We start from the raw sequence: 26,735 nt of genomic DNA on the forward strand, positions 1-26,735 counted from the left end.
TCATCTGCCCTCTGGATTTTTTTTTTTTTTTTACGACTGAAATGGCTAGAGAAGTTTTTTGTTCGATTGGTGAGTTTCTTCTGTGGCAGACGAGTCTTCGTTTTAACCAGCCTGCTAAAATCACCTACTGGCCATGAGTCTCCGTTGCCTTGCTCTAAACATTTTTTCCCAGAGGGCAGAGACTGCACTGGGCAAGCTGCAACCAGACATGACTGAAGCAACAGGGAGATCTCAAATCAAAGGTAATAGATTTATTTATTTAGTGGCATCAGGCTGCTAGAGCATTTAACCACCCCAGCGCCACCACCGTGGTTACAGGCTGACTTTGCTGTCGGAGTGCGCTCATGTTAAAAGGAAAAAAGTTCCCAGGAGACTGAAAGAAGAAGCATTTTTATTGAAGATAACTTAGAATTACTGGCTGTTCTTTCTGTTCTTATAAAAAGCTGTAGAGCTTTGAAAGGCTGGGTCTGTGAATGACAGAAAGATCTGCTTGAGAAGCCAGGCTCAAGTGTGTCTTTTGGAAAAGGAGATCTTCCTTGACAGCCTTTCTCAGCTCCACAGAGGCATGTGCTATGTGAGATCAGGAGAGTACCTCTCAGACACAATCTCCTACTGATGAATTGTCTCAAAGAAGCTTTTGTTTCTATAGTATCCATACTATAGAAACTGCCTTCATCAGCTGTGCTGTCTGGAGCAATGCCAGTCTTCAAACCAGCAGAAGGAGTTTCAGGAGGAACCTAACATCTAATCTCTGTTGCTTATTGTGTCAATCCAGTTTCTTAGAACTAAAACAAAAAAAAAAATCTTCATTCATATTCATTCCTGGTGTGATTCTGTTGCCAGCAGGAATGCTGTGGCAGGGAGTAATTCCCTTCCTCACATGGGAGTTAGCTTTATCAGGCATCTGAATTTGAAAAAGGTTTTGTAGGTTTCCACAGGACATTGAAAAGCATCCCACAACTTCCACAGTCTATCATCCGTGTCATGCCTTTGCCTTGTACTGCACTGACATCTGCCCTGCAGTAGAAACACAACAGCTTTTATCCTCAAGGACAACATTTGGGAGTGGAACTTATCTTACTTCTGATGTGTCACAGCTTTAAAAACCTGTTGCCTCTGGATACAAAGAAGTGTGTTTCCTCTGCAGCAAGCATCAGAGGGATAATCCCAGAACTAGGAGCAGTGAGTTTCTATTTACAGGATAGCCTTATACCCAGGACTTCCCAATAGCAAGTCATTTCCCTGAGCCTCTATGGATACCACTGTGCAGGACTCAGATTCCTGAGGACAGGCTATTGCTCATAATCAGTAGTAATCTGTTCTCTGCAGCATGTCAGCATATATAATCTTCCAATATAATCAGAATGTTCATTTTCTAATACAACCATACAGATCTGGAGTGCCACAATAGAGCTTGCTTTTATACATACGTATTACCTAAAAAAAAAAAAAAAAAAGACCTTTGTGGAAACTAATGTTCCATAGAGCCTCAATAGAAAATGAAGCACTTGAGCTCAAAGGGAAAGAGAGCTTAAAATTACCTGCTTTCCCTGAAACAATAAGCCACTTGGCATTTTCACCTTGGCCAGGATTTCCATACATTTGGAGGGCAGTTCAAATGGTTTTCCGTCAAAGAGGGTTAAAACAATAAAAGAGGATAAAACAAATTGAACAACCTACACTGGCTTTCCAACTGAAAACTGTGTGTCCTGAAAATATGATGAACAGTGGAAGCTTTCCCTGGCAGCTAAACCATCAATGATTTTCTCTTGGTGCTTTTCTGACTGGGAACGTAATTCCTAAGCAGTTCTTGCAATAATCAGAGTAGGAGCCAGCAGTAAAGGCAAAAAAGTCCGTTTGCTTGCAGGTTTGCTATAGTTGCTGCTAGTTTTCACCTAATGAGAAGAGAGCCTCCTGTGAGGACCAAAGCTCTCATCACATCAGGAGCAGTGGTAAGAAAAGTCTGGCAAAAGCTCTGAAACCACTGCCGACTTCAGAGGAAAACACACAGGATCGACCCTTATGTGTCAGCCTCAGCTGCTGCTCTCTGATTTATTATGAGCAAGGTGGTTTTGATAGTCACAGTCAGCTCCAGATGTGTGTCTAAAGGACAATAGCATTGTCTTTGTGGAGAAGGAGTTAACCTCCTGCTTCAGGTTCTGTGACGGGACTCGCCTCTGACTTGCCATAAAGAGAGCAAAATTATTCACTATATGCTGATGTGCTGGCCTGTTTTCCCAGCCTGTTGAATAGCAAACCAGTTCAGTTTTAAGCTAGACAATTCCAGTTTTCTTAATGATGTTCTATAGATTCTCACTGCTGCTGGCCAACAACCACCTCTCTTAAAACCAGCGTCGCTCTCATCAGGTTGGCATGCTCTCCAGTGCTTGTGCAAAAGGGGCAAGAGTTTAAAAAAAGAGAAGAGTCATCACTGTGTGGATTCTGCTGCAATTCAGTGATTGCCTCAGCAGGAGGATCTCAGTCCACATCAGAATGCAAGTTCTCCAGGGCCAGTCGTCTGTTCTGTTTAGCAGGAAGCTTTTAATTAATGGTCAAAAATGAGAAATGGTCATTGCATGTCCATGTACCCTCCCGAGTGTGAAATCACAGAGGCATAGCTGAGGGTAGAACTTAACCCTAACACTTTATTAGGTTGAGAGTTTACCAAGTACGCAGCATACATTCCTGAAAATGTCATGTCGCTATATGCTCTTGTCCAGTAATATGTGGAAAAAGGACCCTAGGGTAGGCATCTTCTCTTCAGGGATGTCAGCATCCTGACTAGAAGCAATGAAATGTCATCAGCAGGAAAAGAGAGAGGGGAAAAATGTTGTGCTGCTTGGCCAGTAACTGCATGAATGCACCGTATTGCACCAAAACAGAATGAATATCGCACCAGGACTGTGTTCTCACAGTTCTAAAATCTCTAAGATTCACACAGGAAAGTTCTTTGGATGTTCCCCAAAGTTGTGTGTAACCTGGAGGCATAGTAAGTAAAGTTCTGTGTTACTGCTTTTCTCAGAGCTTTTACTAGTATCCAAGGGCTTTTGTAAGTCCTCGTGAAGATAGTTGCCTGTAGGCAGGATCATATAGTGTAAAAGTCGTCGTGACCAGCATGCCAGATAATTTCATGGTGATGTTTAGTAATTTTTACAACCCTAAAACAACTGTAACGTGGCCTTTGTGTCATGCTTGGAGATCTACAAGATTTTTCCAGAATTATACAAAATCCTCCATCCCTGTTATACAAGAGAGTCATATCCTTCACAAGTGCATAGTTTCTCTTCTCTGGTGTCCACCATGAACAGGGAAAGGACGACTTTATCTCTCAGAATTTAAAAAATAGCTACTCAAATAGTAGAGGTCTGATTTCTGTGTTTGTCTTTCTAAAAGACATTCCTGAGTTCCATGGTTCCTATGATAAAAACACTCAGTAATGATCTGAAATGTGTTTTGTATAGGCTCCTATACCATGATTTGTAAAAGCAGTTTCTCAAGACATTCCAGAGCTGGACACGAATGGGGACACTCTCTTTCTTCCAATGGCATAAAGCTCCCAGGATACTGGGGATGCAAGGGATCCATGTGTGAACGCTTTGCAGAGAATCGGATCCACGCCGAACCCCTGGCAAGTGCCGCTTTGGAGTGTCACAAAGAGCCACGGCAAAGCCCCAGATCCAGAATATTTGACAGCCTCTAGTGATGCCGTAAAAATTTTTTTTCTATGACGTAGTTAACCGTGATTCTGAAAGACAAAAGGCTTTTGATCACAAGCGTCGTTTGAAAAGTGTGTTTCAGATTTGGGCATAATGCTTTCAGAATCAGTTATTGTACAGTTTGTGCTTCCAAAATTCCTTTTCACGCTTGGATTCTGCCTCTAAATATAAATCTCTTCCTCCTTCCTTGTCCTGTTCTATATATATAGCACACCCACATGTGATAAAGCCTTCTGCCATAGCGGTAAGGCAAGGGGGGGTGGGGGGAGGCTGTAGCTAACCTGTGGGAGCACTGAATGCACTTGGCTGCTTCTCATAATGCTCCAAAGATATAATTATCACATGCGTGATGAGTACTACACCTGCCACATCCCTTTTGGGGAAATAAATAAAAGATTCCTTAAATGCCACACAGTTCCCTTACTGGGAAACCATTAGCCAGAGAGGTCACCAGAGGACTTCGCACTCCCTGTCCTTCACTTTCCACCAGGCAGGTTCCCCATGACATCTCTCTTGTTCTCTTTTTTCCTCCCCCCACAACCTTTTCCTGTGAAAGTGGTCACCATCTCCTTTTCAGTGCCCAGCTTTCTCTTATGTTGGGATTTTTTTCTTCTTTCTCTTTCCCCTGTCTTTGTCTGAGCCTTCTTTCCTGTTGCCTGTAAATCTGATCCATTAATCTTGTAGGTGGGGCTCACCAGGCAGGAATTCTCAGCGAGAAGTTGGGATAGCATTAACATTACGGGCGTGCTCTGTAGATGCTTCACTCCTCGTCCTTGTTGAAGATTGCTTTGTCTCTGCAGCATAATTTAGCATTCTGTTCAGCCAGAGCTTTATTTCTTCTTTCTCAAAAGAGTTCTTGCGTGTGTCTAACTACACTGCTGCCTAGTATGTGGCCTCGACAAGCTGCCTGTGACACAGCAGGAATGATGGATTCAGTGCAAAGGCTTTTTTTTTGGCTTGGACCATCTGCTGGTGAAATGTTCCTATCACTAAAATCATTTCCACGTAAGGAAACTGACCCATCCCTGATTACTTGTCAGTGACTGATGTCCTCAGACAGGGACATGACCATTTTTAAGGCTGCTACAGAAAGAAGCGTTAGATGATTTGAGAATTACTTTGTCCCATGTCTTCTAACAGTGAGTCCATTTTTAAGCCAGTACAGTAGACCTTTGCTGACTGTTGTCGACAATGAATCACTTTCCTATCATAGAGAGAACCTTAAGAAATGCTTCAACCCAGCAGAAATCTCTTGTTCGTAGTCACTCCCCAGATTCTCATTTCTGCTGTTATTGGTAGTGGATTTTGCAGCTTCCAAACTCACCTCTGACTCATGTCATAGCATCCACACACCTTTCTTTCTCTCTGGGCACCGTTAGGTGTGTACCAAAAGACAGCCCAAGAGTTCAAAGGTCTTACAGGACATGCATCGAGCAGAGCAAGAGGTAGTGGTTAGACAGGTGAGGTCTATCTCCAGATTTGCCTGTGACTTCTCATAAAAGGCTAAAGAGATTATTTAGGTGAATAAATCCAAGTGCATGGAATTGGATATTTAAACACATATATAGTGGGAACATGGCCAAATTTTCAGGAATGCTTAATTTCCAAAACATTGTTGATAACAACAGAATCTATGATTGTTCAGACCCTTTTAAATTCAAACCAATTTACATACAGAACAAAGACAAATAAGTGTTGCTATCTCAGTTTGAAAACATCTACCATGCACTGTTTTTTCCCCCTCAACAGCTGGAAAAAAAGAAATCATTATTTTCCCTGTGGTTTCATAATGTGCTTATATATCCTGAAGCGACAGGTGATGTGTGAAAGCAACAAGTCAGTCTGTATAAAGTCATACATATTTTAATATAGAAAAAAAAACTAGTGACTAAAAGAAAAAAGAGTCATACTTGAAAAAATAAATTTGGTAGCAGATGTAGAGTATCCCTAGCATCGGGCCAGTCTTTTACCCAAGAGAAAAGCTAGTTCACCGATGTCTGTAGGTAGCAGAATCTCATCATGGCATGACTTCTGCTTTATGCCTTCCTCCAAAACATAAGATCTGTCTGTCAGGGAATTCTAGCCATGCCCAGTGCCTACACTGACTTACAGGGAATTCAAGAGGAAAACAGCATCCATTAAAAAATAAATTGAGCTTAACTTTGTTTCTTTCTGTTGCTATTTGCATAAAAGCCTGGGAGGTATGGGACAGCTTCAGAGACTTTAACGGCAATTCTTATCTTTCAGGCATCGGATCTCGAAATCAAAGTTTAGGTAAGTAAAACTGACTTTCGCTTTTCCTCCTTTCCACTGTTTTTAGTTCTTACCTTGCAAAGTGGTTTACACCTGCATCTGTGGGACAAAGTGGTGATTCTAGGAGATACTGCTAAACTTCTCAGAGTTTAGTCAGTCATCTACCAAAAATCAAGATGCTTTTTCTTAGCTTCGTGCTGAAAAAAGGCACAGGGACTACTGACAGTATTTCACTCACCTGTCTGATTGCAACCTACGTATTTCAAGCCATAAAATATAAAAGCAGAAGAAAAAAAAGTTCAACCACATAATTATACTACATCCATCAACATCAACCCTGTCAGCTCAAGGTTCTCTTTCCTACACTTTGTTGCACTACTCTGCTTTGCTTGATTGTGAATCTTTCAATTGATGAGGTTTGCATCTTATTTTTGAAATGCTCCCTTTCACCATGGGACATGTGGAGTTTTTCTGGTGGTATTTGTTTTCCTGTTGACTTAAAGCTTTTGAAAATGTGCAGCAGTCCCCAGGTGGTCATCTGTGGGTTTCCACTGGAAAGGCTGACTGAATTCATGGAACTTGGTTGTTGAGGTCTCAGTCCATTTCTACCTGTTCGGTAGGAGCCCAGCTGCCTCCATAACTCTGAATTCAAAGTGAACTTTATAAAAAACTAAATTAATTTTCAGAATAACTGGAACAAGTGAGAAACTCTGTCTTTCAGCTTATCTAAGTAATGAACAGTAATGTAAATTCAGGAATGCACGTATGCGCACATACTGCCTATATGCATCCCAGTGCAAAGAGTTGCATACATGATCACATTCCTACAGTCCATGGAATTATTTGTATACAGGTATAAGGAAAAAAAACACTTGCATCATCACGTTGTCATATGCATGTACATTTGTGCACAAGTGCACCCAAAAGTGTGTGGGATTGCTAATGATGTAGTGACGACGTGAATGCCTGAGTGTTGTGCCCATTTTGAAAGTTGGGAAGATCATTTCTTGTCCCAAACCCGCTGCAAAACACACAACCCTTATTAAATGTTTGCGCTAGCTAGAATAGGCGCCTTTATAAATGGCATAGCTCAAACAGCCTGGATTTGATTACCTGTTGAAATGTTGTTGCAAAATTCTTGGCCAGCGTGCAATGATCACGTTGCCTGCCTTCAGTTTCTCTAGATGCTGAGCCCTGACCTCAAGCATGGCCACAGTTCATCACTGAAAATAATACCTAAGAGAAGACTAGCCAAGAAAAGTTCTGTCTTCCTGGAGTGTTGTGTACGTGTGTGTCTCTAAAGAGACACACACATAGATGTATGGAATATCTATATAAAACGATTAGATTTATTATACAGTGGCAAGTGTTGCCTGGAAACTGGTTGCTATGCAAGTTAAATTCTGAAGAGTAGGAGGTGTGTAATTAGCTTTAAATATCTTCTGTGGTTAGTAATTACCCTCAGAAATCAGTGACACAAGGGGATGTGTTCATGGAAGGCAAACTTTAAAAGGTCTGTTCGTTAGCAAATGGCATCCTTAGTTCCAGGCATGAAGGTGCGATGCCGAGGGTCCCCTCAGTTTTGTTTTTCTGTTCAGAGTTAGCCCTAGTATTGGGCTTATTCCTGAACATTGCCCAATGTTGGAAATGTTCCATGGATTTTATTTGACCACACCTCTACAAGGACTTAATCCAAAGATTCATGGTATATAATATAGTGGATATCTTTTCATCAACTATCCTGAGGCTGGGCAAGGTCCATTGCAGGCCACACGCATTAAATACAAGAAGAATCATTATTTTTGTGGGAACCGGGCGAAAAAACCTCTTAGAGTAGCTGCGATGGATGTCTTAATCAAATTAAGACATTGCTTGAAGTAGTTTATTCACTCCTAAATGTTGCAAATTGGCTTAGGACTAACTTTATTCCTATAGCTAAAGGAAGGATGATCACAACTGTCGACTTGGATGAGAATTGGAGAACATTTCTCAGGGTGAACTTTAAAGTTATTCTGTACAACTCTTGAACAATAAATCAAGACCAGAATCTCTCTTGACAGAGATTTGCAATAGCCTAAGGACCCCTATCTGAAAAGAACTTTTCCTTTTCCCATTTTTCAAGTCGCTACTGGCGCCGATGGAATCGATTCTGCAGAAGAAAGTGCCGTGCCGCTGTCAAGTCCAATGTTTTCTACTGGTTGGTGATCTTCCTTGTATTTCTCAACACCCTTACCATTGCCTCTGAACACTACAACCAGCCAGACTGGCTCACGGAGGTGCAAGGTGAGGAGAGGCTGATGGTTCTGTTTATTATGGCCAGTGTCAAGAAAGGGGCCTGAGGGAGGAGCTCATGCATTAGACCACACAATGTAAAAGGAGAATATACAGCTGCAAGTAGTCCTCTGCCTGTGGAGGATCTTAAATAATGCCACAAAATATCTGCCTATAATGGCAGAAGTTTCAGGGAAAACATAAGTTCCTCATTTCCAGCCAAACCAGTGTTCTACTGGGTGTGGGTGAAATCAGGAGCTTATGCTAAATGTGTATTTGCAGCAACTCAGCTTCCAATTTATGGATAAAAACTGGGAGCAACAGGTTTTTCACGGTTTTCCCTGAAATGGCATTTATGATAAATTCTAGTTACCAGGGAGGTGAGGAAGGAAGAGTGATTTGTACAGTTCTTCTGTCTGCAGAACAGTTGAATCCTCAGTGGAGGTGAGAGCAGTTGAAAGGCTTAATTAAGCAACAGTAGGTAGCACAGCAGCTCTTCTATTCCCACTCTCATCTGCAGATGACAAGTGTGATGGGAGGTTGTGCACAGGAAGGCATGTCCCTGCCATGGAGCTTGTGTGGTTGTGTAATACGTCGCAGCTGTGTGTGCAATACATAAGAATCTCTGTAAGCATCTTTGTAAAACGTTTCTGTGAATGAGATGCCCAGGCTTTTGAAGTCCATTCTTTGACCCAAGCTGATATGAAGTTAACCTTTCAGACTGATCCCAGAGGGGGTTTCTTGTAGGCAAGGGCCCATGGTTAGCTGTGATGATCTTTTGCCTAAGTTTCCTTAATCTGTTTCTGTTTGTTTTTCATGAGACACTGCCAATAAGGTGCTGCTAGCTCTTTTCACGGCAGAGATGCTGCTGAAGATGTACAGCCTTGGTCTCCAGGCCTATTTTGTGTCTCTCTTCAATCGCTTTGACTGTTTCATTGTGTGTGGAGGAATCCTGGAAACGATTCTGGTTGAGACAAAGATCATGTCACCACTGGGCATTTCGGTGCTGAGATGTGTTCGACTCCTAAGAATATTTAAAATCACAAGGTACTTTTATGCTTCTTTGGAAATGAGGAAGGGCTACTGCTCAATGCACAACATATATAGGTACAAGTCACTCACATCCCTGTTTTTTTCACTTTTTCTACCACTAACTGGGTAGTGAGAGTGCTAGGTTGACATCACTCATCTTCTGAATTCTGGGGCAAGATGGGGAGGGCTGAACAGACTGGATATCCCTGATGTGAGTGGTAAGGGTTGGTGAGGAGTCCGGCATAGGGGGATGGAGACACTTGGTACCACGCAGATTGTTAAACTGAAGTCTGGAAGGATAATGTGAGCTGAGCTTGGGCTCTTATGATTCCCTGCAAAAGACGAAGCGAAAACAAAACTGCAGATAGCCTTGTGACCTTTCCTGTTGCTTTCTGGTGACAGAAGGGAGCCTGAAAGACTGCTTTGAGGCAAGACAGCATTTGACTGAGGAGCTCATGTCAGCTCTTAACAGTGGCCTGAGTGGGACATAGCATCAACACCAGCAGCTATAGGCGGAGGATGTTGCCAGCCCGTCTTCAGAGGAGTCCAGCACGAAGCACCAGCTTTACAAAGAAACCAGACTTTTCCAGTCTCCCCTCTTTCTCCTTTTCCTTCCTTCTCTCTGCATAACGGCACAGTGGTGTCAATTAAACAGTCGCTGCTTCCTGCAGTCAGGTACCTCCAAAACACCAGTTTGGTTTGGCAGGATTTTTTCAGCTTGAGGGGAGGTTGTAGGAGAGATCAGCTCCAAACTTACCCAGACAGGAGCAAATCCATCCAAGTGCTCACCCGAAGCAGCACAGGGCCTGCCTTTTCCCATGTGGGCACCAGTCAGCACCTTCTAAAAAGCTTGACTGAGGTGGTGAAAGAGTGCATTTTCTGCAAGCTTAGCTATGAAAATGTCCCCGGAATTGCTATGAACTCCCCCAAAGGAAATTTCTGACAAATTTGGGATAAAAAACACAGTGCATGAGAAAAACAAGACCAAAACTGGAAGACAGTCAAGACAGCAGAACTGTGAGGCAGAAAAAACAACACACTTGGACTTGTGCACCATACAAGATTTACCCTTAAAGCTTCTGAGCCTCAACTTTGGCAGAGTGGATAGTTTTCAGGGTAAGATGGCAGAGGCAGAAAATCAGTTTACAGTCTCAGAGACAGGGGCCAAAGCAAGCCTACAACTACTAAAAAAGAAAAAAAAAAAAAAGTGGTCTGTTTAGACTTGTGATCATAGAAGAGGGAAGAATGTTCCAGCGAACTAGAGTTTTCAGCAAGAAAGGCATCTTTGCCCTTTCAGAAATAGTGGGGATCTCTGGTGACTCTTTTTCCTGGATCTTTGGGTCTGAAAGCTCTCGTCACTGAGTCCCAGGTCTGGTTTCTGAGGAAACCAGTAGCTGTTTCAGGCATTGGGTAGTCAGATACACCCAGGGCAATATACCAATAGCTATAAAAGCATAAGCTTCAACATAGCATCCTGGAGAGGTCATTGTTTTTTCAAGACATTTCTCCACTCCTACACAAAATATATAATCTAGCTCAGAGAATTCTCTGAAAGAAAGGCAAATGCTGAAAGAACATCACTAATACTTTAGGAAGTTTGAGCTATTGGAGCACTCAAATATTTCTAAAGCTTCTGGCAGAGATGTAATGTTGGAACCAACCAGCAGTAGGACTAAGTTATATTTACCTTCATTCTGCAGCAGAACTAAAATACAGTTTTACATGGAAGCGAATGTTACCTGGAATAAGTCTCCTGCAATTTGTACAGGAGTCTATGTGTAAAGCACAGAGCTGAGGAATAACTCATAATGAATAATGTATTAATCGGATTTTGCCTTCTTTCCCGTTCCTAAAATATTGGCAAGTAGGTTGCGGTAGTGTCAGATTTATCTGTGGTTTTTAATTATTCATAATTTTCTTCATGATTTTTCCCCTCCGTGGGTGAAGTTCACCTTCATGTGGAAGGCCCTAGCACAAGCCTCTAAAGCAGTATTTTAGGCCCACTCATGTCTTACTGCAGGAGGGAATATTCTGACATTAAAGCAAAACTTTTGCCTCTGACCTTCTCCAGTAGAACACAAATTTTTCCATTGTTTACTCAGCTCTAAAAACAGTGATGCTTTACTGATGATATTATCAATACTGGTGGAATACACCACCTCAGTGCAATAATCATACAAAAAGACATAATCCTAGAAAGCTGGGAAGGGTAGGAGGGATGATAGTGTAGTGTTTTATGCCAAATATACATTCATGAGCAGTGACATGGGGACATACAGTGGAGATGGAAATAGTGATAATCAAGGACATTAAAAAAGCACAAAGCAGGAAAATTACTCTGGTGAGAGTATATCACTAGGTAGCCTAATTTTTATATATTTGTATGGATTTTTCCATGGTAAACACCAAGCACAAACAAATCCTGGGTGCGTCAAGATGATACGCTTCTAGGAAAAACACAAATACAGCTTCCTAATATCATAGCAACAGATAACGACACCATCAGATGAACAATACATCATTCTAGAAACCACGTTTAGAATTTCGAGAGCAAACATTTCTTCCAAAATTATACTCCTCAGAATCACTTAATCTTGTACATTAGACAAACAGACAATATCATCTGTTTGTTTTATTCTCCCTAATTTTTACAGGGCTGTGCAGAAAATCTCCCTTTGTCATGAGAAGACAACTTATTTTCTCTTTTATAAGTAGTCCTTTACTGCTTTATAAATCCTTACATTTAGTCCTTTATACTTAAAAAATAAATCAATTTATTTGCAACGGCATACTGAAATTTGGTATTTTATACCTAATCCTGCTGCTGGATATGTCAGTGTTAAGTGTAGGGAGGAGAGACAGGGCACCTTTTTTTTTTTTACCTGCTTTCAAAGTGGTTTAATATTGGATGAACAGTGTGGGAAGCTTTCCTACAGGGAGACTGCCAGCTGTTGCTACTGTTTTAAGCTCTGCATCTGTGATTGCCAATATCAGAAAGACACAGTGGAAGGCAACGGAGAGGAGAGGGAAGGGAATAAAAGAGCACGTTAAGTTCCAATCCAGTTCTGCCACTGATTTTTGTGTGAGGTGTTGAACAATCCGTGTAACTTGTCTACATGATTCCTTTGTTTTGAAACGGGTCACAATCACGCCCTGCTCACTGGGGTTATGTAGTGCCTCGTTCACTGGCATCCTCAAGGGTCTGAGATCCACAAGTGGGAGGTACTAAGCAGCACATTTGTTCCCCTATAAGTCTGAGCCAGCGGCACTGCTTTCTCTCGTACCTCCCAGTGTGTGCTGCCTGGTCCAAAACCTCTGGTTCCATCCAGTGGTGCCATGAGATTTATTGTAACTGCTTCTCCTTTGTAGGGTGTTAACCAGAGGACCAAGTAGGGAGAGACTTTTTCTCTGTCTGGGCTTCGTCCATTCCTGGCTTAAAAGCCTTGTGTTTCATTGAGTAACCCCAGGTCTCGCTTTGAGGGGGTATTCATGTTGTTTCTGCAACCACCTAATGTGGCAGATGGTAACCTCAGTTCAGACTTCTAGGACAGTAAGATAAGACAATTGTGATTGTCACATCCCAGTCAAGTCAAGCCTTCCTTATCCTCTCCTTTTTCCTTTTCTCCTTTTTTTTTTTCTCTCCTGATTGGTTTGTTTACTTTTCTAATGGTGCTCTATTTCTAGCTAGCACTCAGTGCACAGATAAAACAGCACTCATCTCATCACCAGGTCATCTCAGTTAATTGCTTTAAGTTTGATAGTTACAGAAGAAACTGGATCTCAGATATTGAGCCATTTCTAAGAAACGCAGAGCTGATAAAAGTCTGTGCAGTTGCGCTCTGAGATACACAGCATTTAAGCTTTAAGTGGTTCACTGAGACTATTCAGATCAGGAACAGCTCTACTGTGTGCCTCTTAAGGGCACTGCTGGAAAGACCTAGAAAATGTGTGTCCTGGCTGACATTGGAGGGCTTGGAGAGAGATTCTGGACCCCATCAGTATCTGGTTTGGGGATGCTAAAGTCGGTTGAGTTTCATCAGAAATTAACTTCTCCTTTTTCCGGTGTCACTTTCCCTTCCTCCCAAAGCGTGAAAGTATGTGAACTGTGAGCACAAATGCAAATACAGCGAGCTGTTACATTGCACGTTCAGTGTGAACGTTTAGAGCCCACAGCTTCTCCATGCCCTTACCTTTGCTCCATGGTTTTTCATTGCTCATCTCTTTAATTGCAGATAAACTTTAAAGCATTCTAGTTTTCTCTGAAGTGCCGAAGCTGGGCTGGAGGGAAAACATCACAGTTCTCTTTGAAGCTCAGCCCTTGGAGATGAGCCAGTTGCTGAACTTCGGAGGACATGGTGGTGGTCCATCTGCAGATCAGATTGCTAACTGTCATAAAGCGATTGGGCTCCTCAAAAATTCCTGTCTTACATGGGACAAGGAAAGTCTTCTTTTTACACTGACATTTTAAAAAATATTAATTTAACTGGGTTTTAAGAACCCTTGTCTCTAATGACTGCACTACCTTCAGAACAGATTTGTACATTGAAGAATCAGGCTTCCTCAGAGAAGCAAGAGCACTAGACATGTCTGCCGTCCTTCTCAAGTGGAACTTTTGTGTCCAAGGAAAATAAGTTTAGAAATTCAGAGTCCTCTAAGGAAGGAATTGTTTACTGTTCTGTGCTTTGTGAGAAGGGGGTAGAAGACTTTGGCTATGGTGGGTTCTCAAAGCACGGTGGTAGGCCACAAGAGATGATGGTAGAAGGAAGACTTAGAGATTACAGGCAAATGTTACTGTCTTGCTGGCCTCTAAAAGCTGTTGAAGCTTGCTAGTAATGCGTATTCTAAATGAGGTGATTGGAAGATGACAGTTAAGCTTCAGCCCAGTCTGAAAGGTCCATCAGGCTCAAAACTGTGTAAAAGAGAAACGGTCATGACCAACTAAGTGGTAGAGTAGGAGAGGTTGAGCAGAGACAAGACCAAAGTGGGAGTTTCTTCATGGGTGATTGTTGCTCACCAGCCTGGGCTGCAGCTCCAAGGATGCCAGTTGCATCTTCTGCAGCCAGGAGGAAATAGCCCACCTTTTGTAGGCAGGGTCTCAACCTTAGTTAATTACATTCAGTTTCAATACAAGCCAGCTAGGTAATAATAATTGGATGCCACAATTCCCCCTTTTTGTTTTACCAGTTTTTTGGTTTTAGAGGAAAGTGAAGGCTTTACAGTGAGCAGAGACCCAGTCTCTTCGTTCCAACTCCAGCGCACTTCCCTCCCGTGACCATCACGTCGGGGCTTGCAGCTTTACCTTCTTCACCAAAGGACTCTTGCTCCAGCTACTCTGGGTCCGGCAAGGGAGTCACAGTCCTCAGGGTCTCTCAGATGTATCACATCAGGGTCACCAGATGTTGCTCACCAGCCTGGGCTGCAGCTCCAAGGATGCCATTGCATCTTCCCCAGCCAGGAGGAAATGGCCCGCCTTTTGTAGGCAGGGTCTATACCTTAGTTAATTAGTTAATTACATTCAGTTTCAATTCAAGCCAGCTGGGTACTAATAATTACATGCCACAGGTGATGTGGTGGATTCTTTAGAAAAATGCACTCTTTTTCTGACAACTTCTGCAGCAAAGTGACGTGCTGCAGCAGAGCATGCTGCTGGCCTCTCTTTGAACCCTTAAGAGGGACCATAAGGGGAAGAAGATCCTTTCTGTGCATCATGCCTCAGTCCAATCCAGCCTGAATGTGCTGGGTCTTGGCCGTCCTCTCTCTTGAACTGTAGATGTTCTAAAAGCAGAAGTCTGAATTTTGTGACATTTTGTGTGAGGTCACAAGTAATTTGTCCTTCTCTCAGTAGCTGGTCTAAGTGGGCTTCACCTTAGTTGTATCCAAGAAGTTTGTATCAGTCCCAGAGGACAGAAGAAACATCTGTTGATTTTGGTCATTGTGTCAGCTGCTGTGTTGGTGTCCTGAGTATACTGGAAATACTTTATCCAGCTGCATTTGAATCTAGCTCTAAGCACTTCCAAAATGTTCTGCAGTAGTCTCTCTGAGGAAGTATAACGAGTTTGATATTCAACAAAGTGGTGGTGGCTCTTCAAAGAGCAAAGGGAACTCTAGGCTTCTTGGATGTGGATCTAGAGTCTTTTTTAGAGTCCATATAAAACAAGTATTGGTGGGCATGTAGGACCTTTAATATCCTGCTCATTCCTCTCGGTCCCAGAAAGCTTAGCAATCTTCATCTGTGAGTGAGCCCAAGCACATACTCACACATACCAGATTTTGGACAAGTTTGTGTTTGCATCCAAACTGTTTCCCCATCTGCTCGTGTTGGTTATCCCAGGCCATTCTCTGGAGTGAGGTGTTCTGGCTGCCGTAACATCTGTGAGTGTCGTCATGAGATGGGTTGGAATGTAACTCCCTGAAGCAGCAAGAACTAATCACCGTGCATTGATACAAGATCTGCAGAGCCTTAGATGGAGAGTGCTGCAATAATCTTCTGGGTGTGCATGCGGGGTGGAGGGTGGAGGGGATTGTGTGTATACATGGGTGGTAGTAAAATTACTCATTAGCTGCAGTAGGTCTTGTTGTCTGAGGGAAGCATATCAATGATTCGCTGCTTAACAGGGTATTTGGAAACGCCTGCTTCTACGCAGAAGGCAGCCTGAATCAATACCCTGTGCGGTCCATGAGCACCTGTCTCGGATTGAAGGAATTTTAACCGCCTCCATTTTCTCTCCCAGATACTGGAACTCCCTGAGTAACCTTGTGGCTTCACTCCTGAATTCAGTCCGCTCCATCGCCTCCCTGTTGCTGCTTCTCTTCCTCTTCATTATCATATTCTCACTCCTGGGGATGCAGCTCTTTGGGGGCAAGTTTAACTTTGATGAGATGCAGACCAGGAGGAGCACATTCGACAACTTCCCCCAGTCCCTCCTCACTGTGTTCCAGGTAAGGGTAAGGGTGGTCCCAGTGGAGCCAACACATTGTGTTTACATGGGGCGAAACGGAGAGCAGGTCCTGCACCCCTCCCCTGCAGCCTGGCAGTCCCTGAGACTGGACATCAGACTAACAGCTCCAGGAGGAAGGTGCCATGCTGTGCTGCCAGCACCAGGGTATCCCCTCCCAGAGTGAGGAACCAAAGCTAAAGCCCATGTGCATGGCAAGGTCACCAGGTCTTAGCAGGGTTGGACGAGAGAATGGCCATTGCCATGTCCCAGGGCAGCACCTTCATGCCAAAGCCCAACCCTGCAGCTATCCTTCCCCCTCCCACGGTACTGGGGAACAAATATCTGCTCACAGAACCAGAGAGGTGAGCTAATGGCCTTTAAGCTGACTGCAGTTTTGGGAGTGATCACCGAAGAGCATCAGGATCATCCTTTCACACACAGGGTGAAGGGAAGTGGTGGAGAGGGCTGTGCTGAGGGCTGTCTTCAGTGCTGTAGGTTGTGCAGCATGCCTGAAACAACAGGCACGTGGGAGGGAAACACCTGTGAGAGGTGGGGAGACTTGAATAGAGTTGTCTGGGAGAGTTGTTTGGCTTCAGCCATCATCTTCATGGGAATATCTCTTTTCTTTTTTTCTCTCTTTTTTTTTAACATTTACAGCACAGGCCCTCTTTGCCTTCTCCCTGTTTTGGTTTGGTTTGTTTTCTAGATGGACACAGCCAGAGTCTCCAACCATCCAGAGGGAGGGGGTGTTCTCTAGGATAGTGTATATCTTTGTGTTAATGGGGTTTTCAAATTCTCTGTGTGGTCTAACGCTGTATCCCTTATTGGTGGGAATGTGTCATTTAGATCCTGACTGGGGAGGACTGGAATTCGGTGATGTATGATGGGATCATGGCTTATGGCGGCCCCTCTTTTCCAGGAATGTTGGTCTGTATTTACTTCATCATCCTCTTCATCTGTGGAAACTGTATCCTTTGATACTACTCTTTTCTCCAAGTGGGGCTGAATTTAAAGCCACCCTTTACTACTTTGTTATGTAGTTTGTTTCTGTTATGTCAGAAAATAATGAATTTCATACCTTTTCCCTAGGTCTGAATTTTGGCTTTGTACTGCCAAAAGTTAAACAAGTTTGTTTAATTTTAGCTATCGCTAAGACTTCAGGCATATAAACAGTTTTAAGAGCCAGCTACATGCCAGTTCTGCATGGTAGCTTTTATTTAGTATCTTTACATGTTTAGTGTTTTTATTTTTCATTCTCCTTAATTCTCTCAGAGGTTTTTCTTTCCTGCCTTCTCCAGAAACTAATCTCTGTGTGTACCTACTGTGCTCACTACATATTTTTGCTTTAATTGCCTTTTCAGTAATGTATTCTGTGTGCTTTCATCCAAGCCTTATGTGGAATAAAAATATGTATAATCTACAATATGCTATATACAAATGCTGTAATGAGAATAACATATGTTTGACATAATTGATTTATGTGAGATCATATATTAATTCAGGTATAAACTAACAGGAAACATGTTCCATTTCAGTTACTGCAATCTGTGTGTTCTTCAAACAGAAAATCGTGTGCTCTGTTACCTTCCAGCCTGTGCTGGTGTTAAGTAACTTCGGTTCTCTCTGGCTTTGAGGTGAAGTGAGGGCACTGTACATATCCCAGGAGGTACAAAGCACGTTGCATGATTAGGCTGTGAGTGTCTTTTCACAGGAATTTGCATAGAACATAGAGCTATGGTTCTGTTCCATATCTCAGTTTGCTCCAAATTTGCTCATGCTTGGTTTCTGCTTCCCTAATAAATGGCCCTCCTGTGTCAGAGGTGACATTTCTTTTTATACTGATTCTTCTGTAAAGCCACCCTGTAGTCTCAGCCCAGCTCTTCTGGCCTTTCCTCATAATTCAGATCTCTCAAACCCTGTCATTTGACATTTCAGTTGACCTGCATGCGCTCTCTTCAAAGTGAGATGGTGCAATTCCACTTATCTGAAGGTTGAGGGACGCAGTCTGCCTGACAGCTTAAAAAAGCTACAATTTGGATCTCCTTGTGAGCTGCAGAGGAAAACGTGAGCCAGCTCTACATGCTGGCTGACTTTGAAGCCATTAGACCTTGGAGCACAGGGAGAGGGGTGGCTATATTTCCAGACTAAGCCTTGAACTGGGGTTTGCTTAAAAGTTATCACAGCGTAATAAGACCCACTCTCAAGAAGTTTGTAAAAGCAGCTGATGTTCAGATTTGCGACGCAAGATCTGAACACTGGCTGGCAAGACAAGAAAATTGTGATTCATTGTCCTTCAGCTACATGGGCTTGACTAGGAGATGGCAGAGTCATCAGCTCAACCTTTCAATGCCCAGACTGAATGAATTTCTTTTGGGTTGCCTTAGGAATGCTAATGAGAGTGCTACACTTGCTGTCCATAGAATCCACTCATGTCTCTGAGAATACCTACACTGAGGTCGTTCAACTCAAATACATAGGCCAAAACTGGAAAGCCCAGGTGCCTTATGGTATGAGGCTCTTGAATGTAAATGCTTTAATAAAAGTGACCTAAACTGTCAAAAATACGAAGCATTCAGTGCTCCCCTTACCTTCAGTGTGATTTGTTGCACAAAGCAAGAATCTTTTGGGAAATCAGGAAAAAAAAATATGAGTCTGGACTTAGATGTTTTATGTCAGTCATTCTGTTGTAAGATTTTGAGAACCCCACACAGTGTGTTAGCCATTTGGATGGAAGGTGTAAGTTTGTGCATGCTGGATATGTGCATCCGGAACATTCGTGTGAAATGGAAGTCTGGAAAATCCAAGAGATCTAAAAAATCCAAGAAAATCCAAGATTGCTAAAAAATTTCAATTAAGAAACCTTTGGTATAACGTTGTTCTGCAGTTTTCAAAGCCCGTTTTCTTTAAGTAGCACACAAACAGATATCCTGCTGAATGTATTCTTGGCCATTGCTGTGGACAACCTTGCTGATGCTGAGAGTTTAACGTCTGCACAGAAAGAGGAGGAAGAGGAAAAAGAAAGGAAAAAGCTGGCTAGGTAAATCCATCTGTGTACACCTACCTACACTCTGATGCATGCATTCCTGTGTGTTTAATTACCCTCGTTATGCACATATATATGTGCAAGTAGGTATGTGTGTATATGTGATAGATGCATACAACTTCTCTGGGGGTGTATACAGCTAATATATATGTGATTAATCTAATTAAATATGGAATTTTGTATATATAAATTTTTATGTAAAAAGAATTCAAACTAAAGGACAAGAAGGTGCCATGAGCTGGGAGTCCCCATAGTTGCAATGATTTGAGCAGAGAAAAGGAAGTCTTGGGTGACCGATGAGCTTTTAGGGCATCAGCAGAGAATGACTGTGAAATGGTGTTAATGTTACAATCCCATCGGAGTCTCCCTGTTACCTTCTGATTGCTTTGGACCAAGAAGCATATTTTCAGACCGTTGTTCCCATGATGCAAGATTCAGCAGCTTCCTTCTCTTTTGATACCACATGCTATTCTTCTCTTGCCAGCTCTTTTAGTGTTTCTCCAAACTCTTAGGAGGCACAAGCTGGATATAGAGCTCTGCCATTCCCAGCTGCCAACAGTGGGGAAGCCTCTCCTTACTGGTTATTTCTATTCACTATCTTCCAGGCTGCTTGGAGGGGATCTCTTGTGCAGATCTTTCTGCCTCATCCTGCATGCCAGTCAGTAGGTTTCCCTGGTTCTGGGAGTGCAGCGAGGGGCAAAATTTTGTAGGCAACCCAGTGAAAGTTCACAAGATATGGTTTCACAATGGTCCATGCCTTTGCCATCAGCTTAATGAAGAGCTCTCAACTGACAGACCTAGAATATGCGTGTGCACAAACACACAGGCACGTATTTCCCCCATATGTGCATGCACACCCCCCCACACACAAACACAAGCCATGGAGAAAGTTATAAAATAAAAGGATTCTATATGGAATTAGAGCAGAGTCTCTGCCTTTGCCTGCAGATGAGGACAAGGTGGAGCCGCTGGTTTATAAGCTGGGCTCAGAATGGAGGTGCCAGCCAGCTGATCGTTCTCAGGGTGTGTGCTGTACTACATGAAGTTCCTGAAAGGGAGACAGCTTTTCACCTTTGTAACTCTTTGCTTTTTATCTCATAAAATTGTTAGGACTGCTAGTCCCGAAAAGAAACAGGAGATAGAGAAAACAGCTGTGGAGGAGGAGACAAAGGAGGAGAAAATTGAGCTGAAATCAATCACTGCTGATGGAGAATCCCCACCTGCTACTAAGGTAAGGTCTGCTGCCAGCCAGCCCTCTCTGTGCAGATGGCATGGACAGCTTGGGTTTCTCAGGGAATAAAAACCCTCTGCCTTGTCTGATAAAGGCTTTGCCTCTTCTCCTTCCATTTCTGTCAGATCAACGTGGATGATTATCAGCCCAATGAAAACGAAGAGAAGAGCCCATATCCCACAACAGAAGCACCAGGTATAAATCTTCTTCGTTGTAGCCCTGATTCAACAAAGAGAAGCTCTAGCTGCTAATGCATATAAAGCCAAATTGTGGCAGCAGGTTTGCTGAACGTGTAATGCCTTCACGACGGGACAGGATGATGTGCTTGCCTGTGTTTGCCCAGATGTGGACTCGGTCATTTGCAGCCCTTATACTGATTAGTCGTATTTGATTTGATTTTCTGTAAAGGTCTATATTTCAAATTACAGAAATTTTCAGGGAACCAAATCAAATAACATGCAAATCTCTGTGTATGAAACACAAATGACTTTGTTTTCAGTCTATTTTTTCAGTGATCAGGGGAGACCCACAAGAGATACTCATGAAAAGCAAAGTGCTGAACACCTTTTTGCACTTTTTTTTAATCAAAAAAGACAGGTTGACTTATTAATATAATTCTAAAGGCATAATTTCTCAGCCTAGAATTGGAAAGAAACAAGCTAGAGCATTAGTTAGGCTAGTTTTCAAGTCAGTTGGACCAAATTCACTTCATCCTCAGATACTTAAAAGATTGATTGAAGAAATCTCAGGACTTTTTTTCTTCAAGAGATCTTGAAGGCTGATGGGGGGTGAGGTAGGAGCAGAAGAATTATAAGCTAGTTGGTTCAACTTCCATTCTTGGAAAAGTGCTGGAACAAATGATTAAACAAACTATATGACTGCAAGATAAGGAGATGACTAGCAGCCAACGTAGATTTGCCAAGAACAAATCATGTCAAACCACCCTTATTTTCTTCCAAAAGGGGCTGACAAGACTTGTAGACAGGAGCAAAGAAGTAGATGTCATTCTTTAGCTTTGTTAAGGCTTCTGACTGTCTCTTATTCTCATAAGTCAACTAGAAAAACATGGTCTAGATGATGGGGAGAGAAATTGGTCAGACGCTTTATGTGGGGAGTAGTGATGACCCAAGGGCCTGTCCCGAGTTCAGTTCAGTTCATTGTTAATGATCTGGATGATGGAAAAGGAAATATGCTTATTACATTTGCAGATGACAGAAAGCTAGGAAGGACAGGAAACATGCTGGAGGACAGCATTAGAATTCAAAGAGCTCTTGAGAAACTGGATAAATGGTCTAAATAAAATTGACAGCGCCAGGCTCTACACATAGACAGGTATAAACAACTCACAAATAAAGGACTTTAGGTGACAGCTAGTTAGGTAACAGTCCTTGAGGAAAAGAATCTGAATCTTGTGACCACAAGCTCAACAGATTCCAACTTTTTTGCTGTCTTTCAAAAGGCAAGCAAGTAGTGAGATTTATCAGCAGTGAAAACATGACCCTTTAGTCCACTTATGGGTTTCTTCTAACTGGCCATTGAAAGCTAACCAGAGCAAAGCAATTGTTTTATTCTGTTCACCATTGATAAGATCTCAGCTGGGATATTTTATCTCGTTTTGGGTGCTCTGCTTAGGAGAAGTGGGGTTGAATTGGAAGGAGTGTAGAAGAGAGCATGGTGAAAACAATACTAGTAGGAAGCAAGAGCTAAGATTGAAAGAATTGTGGTCATTTGAGCTACAAAAGGCAGGAGCAACATCTTCAAATGCATAAAAGGCTCTTACAGTTAGGAGGGGAATCATCCCCATTATGAAGAAGTAATGGATTTAAGATTCACACAAGCAGGTAATTTTCTAATTTCCAGTTCAGACTGGAAAAGATTATGAAGATGGTTGTGGAACCCCACCATCACTGAACACTGTTGAGAACAGGTCAGAAAAATATCTGCCAGGAAAGACTTAGATATAATAATTAGCTGATTCTGGCTTTGCAGAGGTATGAACCAGAGGGCCCTGTGTGATCCTTTCCTGCTCTGCCCTTCTGCATTTCCATGATTATGTAACAGGCTGTAATAGGTAATAAAACACATTCTCTTCTATTCCATGGTTCCTACCAAATGTCTGATAATGGGTTGATGTGACCAGGTGAAAAAAGACCCAATAGTTCGTTTTAAAGAGATGAACAAGGATTTTGGACAAGCAAAAATGCAAACTGTTCACTGCATTCGATTTTCAGTACAAAAAATCCCCGCATTCGCTGTACTTGTATCCATCCCTATTTATAGCCCATTTATCAGTAATAGAGTGTGATTCCAACACCTTGCAATACTGTTTTAACATTGCCTGGGGCAGATCACTTTGGCTTCAATCTTCCCAGCACCTCTGTAGGCACAGGCACTTACTGGACACCCATCCCCAGTTGCTAAGGGGTTTGGAGGAGTCTTCAGTCAGAAGCACAGATTAGAGCAGTTTGATGCAGTTCTGTTTCTCAGGTGGCTTGGTTTTGCAGACAATTACATTTTTTTCAAGTGAAGGTACAGCCACCTGTAATAGAACCGTGTTTCAGTTACCTTCTGCTGACAGAAATAGTCCAGCATGTGAACTATATGACAAAAAAGCTACAGCTACAATTTGTGTCATGGACATTTTATCTGCAACCATGTATAGGATTAGAGGGCAGAAAACAGAGTCAAAACTTTTAACACCTGCCTTGGGGTGCCAAGCCTGGCTTGGCATACTTTTGAACAGAACCTAACGTTTGAGTGGGTGATCAGGTTTTCATCTGTCTCCTAAAGTATTGGAAATGCAAAGGGACAGCATCTTGGGTTTTTGCCACTGTATAATGCTGTTTCTAAGCAGGCCTGTTCCCTGAATTTTTTATCAAGTCTTTGTGAAGAGTGAAGTTAATATTTCTCTTTTCCAACCCTTTGAAAATCTTAGCTTTTTGCTGAAAATGATCTCTAACAGCTCACGAAATTACCTGACCACTTCTTTCAGAGCTCATGGAAGTCAAGCGTAAGGCTCAGATACAGTAAAGTTTGTAAATCCCTTGTTAGATCAGATTTACCATAGTCAACTATTCCATTCTGCTCCAACACCAAGGTCCTCTCCAGAGCTGATGTGGCATGTCACATCTGCCTTGTGTAGTCGGTTCTGGGGAACAAGGCTCCAAGGCTTTCCCCAACATTAGCAAGCAAGAATTTCCCAATCCCTGCATGTACCCCCGTCCAGTTCCCCCATAGCCATCTGACCAGTTCAGAATCCTGCTGATTACTGCTCAGTCCAGCTGTGCTGCAGGAGATGCTGTGCAGCCATACATGGCCCATCCAGGAACATACCTTTTCTTGCCCACTTGCGTATGGATCCCTTTCAGCTGGGCTTTGAGTGAAGCATCCTATTGCTTCTTAGATGGAGTCAGCTGGTTCTACCTATTTTCTGTTCATTATTTAAGCTGTTAATGCCTGTGACCTTTCCATGGGTGTGTTCCATTCTATCCTCTGAAAACATCCTTCACCCTAACCCTGTGTTCAGAAACAATTTGAAATGGTCACTTCATTTGTTTTTTGCTTTATTCTTTCAACCTACTTTATTCAATCTCCTATCTGTTTCCACTGCCTCAACCAGTTTTCTCAGTAACCTCTTCTGACTCTGTTTGCTACACAGCGTTGCTCTTAGCCCCTAGAATAGTCTGTGTACTTGCAGCTCATCAGAGCACCTATCCCCTTTGTTGGAGGCAGAGACTAGTTCTTCCAGAGATTTGTGTACACTAGAAGGATTATGATGATGATATGTTTATTATAGGAAGACAGGGAGTTAGTCTTGCAGTCTAGTACAGAAACAGACAAAGAATTCAGAACGTCAGATGAAGGTAAAACCTTGGGATGATTCATGGGAGCTTGAAGCAAAGCAATGTCCTTGCACAAGAGTTCTGGTCTTTGTACAGTGGAAAAAAAAAAATCCTCATCATCAAATTTCTCACTGATGCTGCACTGTAGCCTATGTGTGCTTATGGCTCCACAACCAAAGGACATCACCACTTTAATGAAGCGTTATTCAAGATGACAGTCGCAGATTTGAATTTCCTTGAACTTTAGGAGAGCTCAAAACTAGATCTGAACTTTGCAGCTCTGAGTCTTGTTTCTTTATGATTTTGTGGCAAGCTTGACTAGAAGGATCACTTTTTAAACACAAATATACCTTGTGTAGAAAACAGTCAAAGAACGAGTGTTGGACTGCAGCTGATGTGCTGCCCAGCCCAGCTGTGAATACCATGTTGACCTTTGCTTCCATGAATGCTGGCAACTGTGCAACTTACTGTTACTATATGCAGATAGAATCATAGACTGGTTAGAGTTGGAAGGGACCTCAAAGATCATCTAGTTCCAACCCCCCTGCCATGGGCAGGGAAACCCTCCACTACACCAGGTTGCTCAAAGCCTCATCCAACCTGGCCTTGAACACTTCCAGGGTAGATAGCTTAGGTAGTGACCCAAGCTGAGACTGTAATCATGTTATTCTTTGTGTATTTGGGCCTCAGTGTTTCCTTTCTTCTGTGTCCTAGACCCTACTTTAAATGAAAAATGTTTAGAACTTTATTCTTTGTCTATGACTGAGGAACTGAACGTGTTTTCCAGTCTGAAGGTATGTGGTTGCCAGAATCATTAATATATTTCTTGCTGTGTGGCAGCCACAAGAAAAGAGGAAAGGAATGATGTTCTTTATGGTCTTCATGGGTCTGATCCTTTTAGTAAGAGTCCATTTTCCTGAGGTGTTATTCCATACCCACTTAAAAGTGGTTTTTTAAGCATTCCTCTGAGTAAAAGAAGAAGAATGATCTAATAGTGAAGGCACAGAACAGGGACTGGGAATACTAGTCTTTTTAAGTAAGATTCTCAAATATCTAACGTGATCATGGGCATTGGTGTTTTAGACTGCTAAAGAAGAAAAAGAATTTGTTTACCTTGCTCTTTGTCAGCCCACTTTGAAACCTGTAGTTAAAAGGTGCAAGTGCAAAGTACTGTAATATTATATAAGTATGAGCATTAACATTAACACCAATTTCACAAGTGCTATGCACAAAAGTACTTCTGAAAGAATGTTTCTTTAACTGATACAGCCTGTAGAAAGAGTATTATAAAGTATATTACAACATAAAATAGAGTTGTTAAAAAATAGACCAGCTTAAAAAGTACAAACTCGATGTACCAGCTCAAACATTTATGCAAAAATCTATCAAGTGAATTTGAGCTGAACTCTTGCTACTGGAAGTGTAAGGAAAGACTCCTATCTGCATATGATAATGGCATGCTTTGAAAAGGCCACTTTTCTCCTGTCTTCCACATCCGGATTAGGATCTGTGCTGATTCATCTGTTCTTTGTGATGTGTCCATTACCAGCTCAAGTACAGCACCTCACCCTAAAGGAACAGGCTCTTCCTGGAATTTATCTCCCTTTATGGACTCAAGATAAACCTTTTAACTATAGTTTCCTCCCTTGCATTGGCTGGAAGATGCATCAGTTGCGTTTAACCCGTCGGGCTCCTCTCTGAAAATATTTTTTCCTGTATTGCTGATTAAGTGAGAGTATTGGGGTCTTTAAAATAGCAAAATCCTATCGTGTCGTTTACAAAACAGCATCTGACTTCAGCAGGTGAAAGAAATCCTCCAAGGTGGAAGGTTCTCTTTCACGCACCACTTAGCCCCCATCTCTGCATTAATTTTTTTTTTTCTTGAGGGTGCTCACTGATCTGCACAATGCCTGGACATCTGCTCCACAGGCATCAGGTTCAAGAGTCTCAGCCTTGTTCCTGCCTTTTCTGTGTTGCCCCCACTGAATTACGAAAGGGGACAATTTTAAGCATTTCTGATTGATGTAAGTCAAAGTGCCCATGCTCCATGTTTGCCCTGGGGCATACATACGCTCATCCAGACACAATCCTGGATGTGGCAGTGGCTCCATGGAGAGCCTTACAAAGAGGAGAAAAACAGATCTTGATAAACTGGAGGAACAGTCCGAAGAACATAAGATGCAGCTTGATAAGGATGAGGTTGAAGTACCACTCTTGGGAATAGTCAGCAGCACAAACGCAGAGGGAGCAGTGACAGGCGAGGCAGCCGTTCTGAGGTGAATAATCTGTATTTTGTGCAAATCAGAAACTGATGGCAAATTAATGCCAGGGTGTAATGAAAAGAAGTGCCTGTGAAAGAAATTTGAATAGGAAGATGGAATTATAAACTCTCCTCTGCGCCAGTAAAAC

General features: G+C 42.4%; 1 protein-coding gene across 2 annotated transcripts in view; it reads left to right on the top strand.

Moving 5' to 3' along the window:
* The window catches only part of CACNA1C (calcium voltage-gated channel subunit alpha1 C), a 493,329-nt gene that overhangs the window by 379,231 nt on the left and 87,363 nt on the right, over window positions 1–26,735 (top strand). For both annotated transcript variants that reach the window (XM_086610632.1, XM_086610633.1), the window contains 8 exons: window positions 5,964–5,990; window positions 8,092–8,252; window positions 9,062–9,287; window positions 16,004–16,211; window positions 17,057–17,177; window positions 19,133–19,247; window positions 20,364–20,484; window positions 20,610–20,679. In XM_086610632.1, coding sequence (XP_086466758.1) covers window positions 5,964–5,990; window positions 8,092–8,252; window positions 9,062–9,287; window positions 16,004–16,211; window positions 17,057–17,177; window positions 19,133–19,247; window positions 20,364–20,484; window positions 20,610–20,679 — 1,049 coding nt within the window. The remainder of the gene's footprint in view (window positions 1–5,963; window positions 5,991–8,091; window positions 8,253–9,061; window positions 9,288–16,003; window positions 16,212–17,056; window positions 17,178–19,132; window positions 19,248–20,363; window positions 20,485–20,609; window positions 20,680–26,735) is intronic.

Source organism: Tauraco erythrolophus, chromosome 4, assembly GCF_009769465.1.
Source record: "Tauraco erythrolophus isolate bTauEry1 chromosome 4, bTauEry1.pri, whole genome shotgun sequence".
In the NCBI taxonomy this organism is placed as follows: domain Eukaryota; kingdom Metazoa; phylum Chordata; class Aves; order Musophagiformes; family Musophagidae; genus Tauraco; species Tauraco erythrolophus.